Source organism: Sycon ciliatum, chromosome 10 (genome assembly GCF_964019385.1).
Source record: "Sycon ciliatum chromosome 10, ocSycCili1.1, whole genome shotgun sequence".
NCBI classification, from domain to species: Eukaryota; Metazoa; Porifera; class Calcarea; order Leucosolenida; family Sycettidae; genus Sycon; species Sycon ciliatum.
Window position 1 is genome coordinate 18,714,434 of NC_088652.1, and position 7,666 is coordinate 18,722,099.

At 47.4% G+C, this 7,666-nt stretch overlaps 1 protein-coding gene across 1 annotated transcript; it reads right to left on the bottom strand.

Moving 5' to 3' along the window:
- Positions 1-3,513: 3,513 nt before the first annotated feature.
- Positions 3,514-6,841, bottom strand: LOC135825916 (zinc metalloproteinase-disintegrin-like atrolysin-A). Its single transcript, XM_065338554.1, has one exon. It carries the CDS (start codon positions 6,416-6,418, stop codon positions 4,100-4,102), a length of 2,319 nt encoding a protein of 772 aa, XP_065194626.1. The 5' UTR covers positions 6,419-6,841; the 3' UTR covers positions 3,514-4,099.
- Between the last annotated feature and the right edge of the window lie 825 nt (positions 6,842-7,666).

Below are 7,666 nucleotides of genomic sequence, written 5' to 3' on the forward strand. Positions count from 1 at the left end.
GCACCTCGAACCCTACGGAAGGCTATTTTACTTTCGTGTTAAATAATGACGAATAACCTCGTACTGAGGCTGTGCTGTAGCTCTCAAGTCCAGGCGCTAGGCAGTGTCGATCTACTGCCGTGTCGCATACGCGTAATACGGGTATGGTCGTCGTTGAATATCCAATAAAATGATATTAAAAATCACATTATTCTCGTCGATTTGAGTACATGGAAGCATATACCTGGTATGCCGGATTTACCATACATCTGCCGTAAGAGACCATCTGCCGTAAGCGACCGCTTTTTCTTGCACCAAGGGGCGGTCGCTTACAACAGATTTGACTGTATATCGAGAGCAGACCTGTATACTGATCATGGCCAAACACTCGCCTTAGGCACCTATTGCTGGTTGACTCAAGTTTGTCTCTGAGTTTAGCGGACAAGCAGTGAACATAACATGTGCTGGCATAGTCCAAGGTACTCTGGACAATTGTCAGGTAAAACATGCGGCGGCCGGTCATGGAGACATCGCGGCGCCCGTGGCGGAATGAGGCAACCTTGCACTGTGCCTTTGCGCACACACGCTCAACCTGCTGCTCGAAGCTGTAACCATGGTAATAGTGTTACCTGCTGTTCACACTCCTATCCCCTCTACCACGGCCCTTCGGCCTATCACCTACCATCCCGCAACCAAGAGTACATGAAAAGGTTTTCATGTACTCTTGCCGCCACCTATAGGCGATTCACACGACACACGGGCAAATCCACGTTTACAGGAAAGTCACCATGGAGATATTCCTGCGGGTGACCAAAATTTGCCCGCGGGAATCAAAAGTGTCCATGGCCTTTTTGCCCGCGGATGCACTCATCTGCGGGCACTTTTACAGTTATGAGACTGTGAGGTTGTACTATCGTACGGTAGTCTTGAACCCTGGTTGTTTGGCCTTTGTCTTTGAGTACTCCTTCCAAATCACCACAGTAACGCCGCTCTAGCTCTCCGCCATGGTTGGTCTCTCTTGGACACACCAGCGAGCTGTGTGTGTGGGGAGCCGTTCGACGCCACGCCATGCGATGATTTGCCCCCGCGGAGGTTTCCCGACAATTCGCCACAATGAAGTAAGAGATATCGTGGCGGATCTTCTGACGGAGGTATGCTCAGATGTGGCAGTCGAGCCTGTACTTGCTCCGATCACAGGCGAGGTGTTTTTATCGGCAACAACAAACACCGCGAACGACGCCCGCGCTGATGTCCGAGCTCGTGGGTTCTGGACCCGGGCTCAGAATGCGTTCTTCGATATCCGGGTCTTCCACCCGGATGCAGCATCATACAAGAGCAAGCCCGTCAGTGATCTTCTGAAGCAACATGAGCGCCGCAAGAAGAGTGAGTATGCCGAGCGTATCAACAATGTCGACCGTGGTTCATTTACCCCGCTAGTCTTTACCACGGCGGGTTGTTGTGCTCCGGAGTGTACTGCATTCATTAAGCGGTTGTGTGCATTGCTGGCAACTGCCGATCAACCGTATGCCCAGCTAATGGCCTATGTGCGGTGTCGCTTGTCCTTCGCTTTGCTCAGGGCAGCCATAATGTGCATTCGCGGTGCACGTTCGGCCTACCATCGTCCAGTTAATGTGATGAGGGAGTTGGCCATTGTGGAGAGCGGCTTCTAAGCATGTGATTGAGTGGTCTCTGCATGTTGATCGGGTAGCGGAGTTCCATCACTGACACAGTGTGCGGGTATTGCATTATGAATTGGTTGAGTAGATAGTTCCGGAATTAATTCCGTGTTCGATATTGTTTATTTTTTATTATTTACATATTTTTATATATGTAGAAGAGAAAAGGACATATGGATACGAGTTAAGAGTAACTCTCCATCACTGTAACATGATACTATATACAGTCAGAAAGTGCAATAACTAGGCACAAAACTGACAGAGTACTGAAACATTCGACGTCCTGACACCTAGCTTCAACACATCTCCGTAGCGCTAACCGACAGCCTTCCAACTTGGAAGGTTCAAGGTTATGGAAAGACCAAAGAGGGGAAGGCAAGCGCAACGAAAACGAGCAAAAGCTACAGTCCCAACGGAACAAAGAATGTCGATTGTTACTGGACGATGACGAGACCAGTACGATATTTGACAAAGCTTAACTCTTAACTCGTATCGTATCCATATGTCCTTTTCTCTTCTACATTTATTTATGGCTCAACATCCGAGTTTCAAATATTTTTATATTTTTATTTTATTTTATTCGTGTTCGATATTGAATTTTTATTTTTTATATTTTTTTACAAATATTGTTTTATTCCATTTCTCATTTTTCATTCGTGTTGGGTTTAACTACTCACTGTACTGATACATGGTGATGATTGTGCTTTGCTTTGCCCGTAAAAGAGGCCTTCCCACAGTAACGCCGTATACTCACCGGATACTCGCGGGAGCTCTGGCCGCCGCCCGCGGCCGTGTGAACTGCAGCCTCACGTTTCACTTCATGCGGGCACCTGACAAACGTGGATTTGCCTGTCGTGTGAATCGCCTATATAACATCATAATATGTACATGTAACCCTGTGCAGTACGAATAAAGATCATTCTTTTCTAGGGCTCAAACGGTCACGGTTTTACCCCGAACGGTTAACTGCTAAGCTAACGGTCGGTTTAACGGTTATACAGGCCAGGAGACGAAATATCCGAAACACCTCATGCAAGAAGCAGTTCCAAAGAAGGAAGTTCCTCGTGCATGCACATATCCGAACACGGATCCGCGGACTATAGACTGCATGCACTGCATGCAACACAATGTCTGCCGTGCACGTGCACAGCACGCGGCTACCACGCGTTGGTAGATCTAATACCGAGCACCTTACGTAGAGACTTCCGTAGCCTAAGTGAAATACCGAGCACCTTACGTAGAAACTTACGTAGCATAGCGGTGTCGTTTTTCTTGCCATGTGAACACAATAATAGAAAAGCTGACAGGATCGCTTTTCTAAATACCGACATCACAATGAAGAATTTTTAATCCAGCGCAAACGCAGATTGTGAATAGCAACTGAATAGAGCGGTTGTCAGTTGACAAACCTCCTTTTCCTCCACAACTTTCTTATTGAACCTAGCGATACTAGATTATCACGTTTCATCGCTACATGTATGCTCAATGTCCGCTTTAATTCTGCTTTATATTGCTACATTTTAGAATAATACAGAACACTTCACTTCTCCAACTCCAACACTGTATACTGGTATAGTGGTATACTGGTTTACTACAAGTACATTGCACACAAGTATAGTTAGTATACTGATATATCGATTCTTTTGCGGTACGTGACATTGCTATTCTTGCAAGTATGGCGTGCATCAGCAAAAGAGGATAGCATTAATATAGACCTACTTGTAGGTGAAACAATTATACCGAATATTCGAGTACTCGCTCGTTTTTTTCCAAGAATAATCGTACTCGAAATAAATCAGAGTACTCGTTCATCCATGGTACATGCATTTGCCACAGAAATCTACAGTTTCGGAGCAGCAGTCAGTAGATATTGATGTGCAGACTGTGTGGTGAGCCTTTGTTCATGAATAGAGAGAGCCCAAATGACCCACCAACCAGTATACCTGAAAAAAGAGATCATCAATCGATTCAACCAAGGTTGTATAATGTGATCTTAAGGCCCTTGGTGTGCACTGTTTAGGAGATGAAGAATACTCGAATACTCGAATATTCGATCGGAGAAAATCAGAGTACTCGAACTCGGGATTTCAGTGTCAACGTTCACCCCTATACGTGACACCAATTCGCTAACGTTACTGCATCATAATTAGGCCTAATCATAATGCGCATACCTGGTACCACATAATCACGGGACCGACTGGCACAAAAAAGTGATTTCAAAACACCTAAAGAATATCTGTGTCACGGATTGTTAAAACCGAGTAAAAATTAATCCAGGTGTAAAGTGTACAGGGGATAATGCATGAAGGCCTTAAGGAGGTCAGAGAAGAAAAAGGTGAGAGTTTGTTACAAAACCTTCACATGTGTTTGTACTTTAAAATGTGCAGGGGGTGTAGATGGGCTAACTTGCATAGTCATTTGTATATGCAGGGGGTGTAGATGGGCTAACTTGCATAGTCATTTGTATATGCAGCGGGTGCAGATGGCCGAGCAGGCCTGGTTGGTGGTTGACTTGGTCGACCAGGTGCCTGGCCGATGATGTTTGGCCCAGAGTCAGGTATACCCGGATCTGCAGAGGTCACTGATTTCCCCATGCGCTCTTCACCATGACCGTCTGTAGCGCCTGGTTGATCTCTGGTTCTCTCTTCGGAGGCAACGCGTAGATGACGGTGGTGTGAAGGTCGTGGTATTGCTCGAGCGATGGCCACATTTCGCTTCCGCTTGAGATAAAGTGCAATAAAGGCGGCACACAACAGTGATGCGAGTATCAGACCGATAACAAGTCCAGCAATACTGCCACCTGATAGGCCTGCGTCTAGTGTACCGGCTTGACGATTGCAGTTAGTGCCTTGCCAGCCAATTTCACAGCGACACACGTTCTTGTGTGTGCATACGCCATTACCAGAGCAGCCGAGTCCATTAGCTTGAGGACACCTCCAGCCACCTGATAGGCCTGCGTCTAGTGTACCGGCTTGACGATTGCAGTTAGTGCCTTGCCAGCCAATTTCACAGCGACACACGTTCTTGTGTGTGCATACGCCATTACCAGAGCAGCCGAGTCCATTAGCTTGAGGACACCTCCAGCCACCTGATAGGCCTGCGTCTAGTGTACCGGCTTGACGATTGCAGTTAGTGCCTTGCCAGCCAATTTCACAGCGACACACGTTCTTGTGTGTGCATACGCCATTACCAGAGCAGCCGAGTCCATTAGCTTGAGGACACCTCCAGGCACCAGACTGCAGTATGGAGGTGTTCACACATTCCTTGTTCCAGCAGGCTAAACCAATGCCACACGGGCTGCCATTATCCACGTACAACGTGCGAGCCCCACCTTCACCAGGTCGCTTTGTCAAGCACCTTTTTTCAATGCCGCACACGAGAGTACCACACCAAGCATTCTCTGGCTTGCAAGGAATAGGTTCCTTTCTGCTATTGAAACCACAGTTGTGACCGCCCAAGCCATGTACATTGAACCTGGCGAAGCAGCTTGCGGAGAGAACAGCTCTAGAGAAGAACGTTTTCTGGCATTGCGCATCAATGTTCGTGCACGAGCCCTGCTGGCAAGTGCCAGGCTGACCTGCTGCCTCACAGTATAGCCCGGACTGTGTGAAATCATCTGCTGAACACCTTTCTTGTCTTCCATCACAGTAGTCTGGCAGGTCGCATTGGTCTTTGGCCGGCCTGCAGAGTGTGCCAGCTGGCAGAATAGTACAGTTACTACAGCATTCACCTAGACTACACTGGGAACCGGGTGTGTAACGGCATGTTGTCGCGTTGCAGCAGGCATCCTTGCAGTACTGGCGCAGGCCACAATCGCAGTCTTCGCCTGGCTCCACAATGCCATTTCCACACACCACTTTGGAGAGCGCTGGTGCGGGCTTGTTCAGAAAACACTTCCTGCTTGGATCTGATCGCTGTTGGTTAAACCAAGCGATTGTACAGTTTGACCATGCTGTACCGGAACCTGGAGACATAATGCTAGTTCTACAGCCAGGCTTGTTACAAGCGCACGGCAGCAAAACATGTTGAAATCCCAAATTGTGGCCAATTTCGTGCGTAAGCAAGTATTGGTTTATAGCACCCTTTCCCACTCCTTCCAAACCAACAAGGTCGTAGCCGTTGTGCACTCCTGGGCAAATATAACCGGGAGAAGGTTGCTGGGCAATTCCAGGAGATGTCAGCTGCTGAGCGCTGAAAAAATGAATCATGTCATAGTGAACAATTGGCTGGAGGTGTTGTGCTGAAAATTCATGCACTTTAAGGAAATTGTTAGTCCCTGTATCTCCATCCAAATTCAAAGGACCAGGTGACTGAGTAAATATGAAGATAGTTACAAGGACAATACGGACATTAAGCTCCTGGAAAAGACCATCGACCTGGTTTACAAGCTTCAGCGTTGATGCAACAAGGTTTTTGGAGCCATCTTGACTAAGACCACCATTTGCTTTAGTATATGAGTAATCAGAAGCCACAGCAAGTTCCACATACAATGTTGGATCTCGTCCTCCTCCTGTACTGCTACTCCTCTTCACACGTTTGCGTGCTGCTGAAGCTAAACCAGCCAACCCGTCAACAGGAAAATCCCACCGCTGCTTCTCACCTGCAGTTCCTCTGCTGGTGTTCTTTGTAGCCGATATATTCCAGTGTGTCGCACATCCTCCTTTCAACGGATCTTCTTTGCTCATCTTGTATGTGGATTCTTTGAAGATGGCGTGTGGATACGTACCAGGTTTAGATGTCTGGCTGAACAGTGGTTCAATCATATATCTTTCAGAGTACGCTTTACCTTGCTCATTGCTACTGCTGTTGCTGCTGCTAGCTGGGGCTGGATCCTCATCTCCATTGCGAGCATACTGTTCAAAACCAAATGATCCACTCAAACCATTGCATGTGCTCACAGCGGCGTATGTAGATATCACAGCGGCGCTGCTCTCTTCACTGGCATCAGTACTACTTTGCTGCCGTTTCCTGTGTTTGTGAAGGGTGGACTGAGCATGACTGACGTCCTGCAAGCCACGCACTGTCCCATGGTAATAACAGTTGACTGCTCCACGAGTAATCACAGGACTCTCATCGATTGAATTGAATGTGAAGACTTTAAACGAAGCAGGAATCAGCTCAGTGTTCTGCTTCAGATCTAATGTCACTGTCTTTCCAAATGCCCGTATTTGGAAGCTACTGGTTGGCGGATGGTGTACATGTATGTAGGACTCAGTATAGAGTCCATGCACTATATGATGTCCAGCACCCTATATAGAGTCCATTGGTCCAAAATCCACTATACAGAGTCCAGGAGTCCACTCAGTTTTGATCAGCTTCATCCTGCCGCGCAATCCCCTATAAGGAGTACACTTTTTCTACAAGTCCCCTATTCACAGTCCAGGAGTCCAGTTTATCCAGTCACGCCGTCCTGTGTGTTGTGCCCGAAAGAGAACAAACACAAGTCATTTTCAGTTTTGCTTGCCTCGTGGCAGCGCATTCCTTTCTTCACTTCAGCCATGGCTGCCAATTCTGCTGTGCAGTTGCTGACAGTAATCTGTCTCGAGGTAACCAAGGAGGATAAGGAGACGTTCAAAATCAAATCTGGAAAGCGTCTTGTGGTTCTCTGAAGACGTTTCATCAGTGCGCGGGATGAAAGCAGAAATTGCAGAACGAGAAAAGTTCAGCACAGTTCAAATCTGACGAGTCAGGTTCACTGACGCTCTCTTTCGTTCGACGCCACAAGGATCCCCTGTTTGGCTGGCCATTGCTGCCAGTAAGACGTTTGAACGGTTTCATCAGAGCGAGGGATGAAAGCAGAAAGCGGAGAAAGAGAAAAGTTCATCACAATTGCAATCTGACGAGTCAGATACACTGACACTCTCTTTCGTTCGACGCCACAATGATACCCCTGTTTGACTGGACAAGAGCTGCCTGTACCACCGTGTCAAAAGGCTGTCCAACTACATGGCAGGACGATGACTGAGGTAAGGAAGCTTTTACTCGTTTCGATTTGTCTTCTGTTCTGTCGT

Excerpts from the sequence above, each read along its gene's own strand:
- LOC135825916 (XM_065338554.1), bottom strand. The coding sequence starts at position 6,418 with ATGATTGAACCACTGTTCAGCCAGACATCTAAACCTGGTACGTATCCA.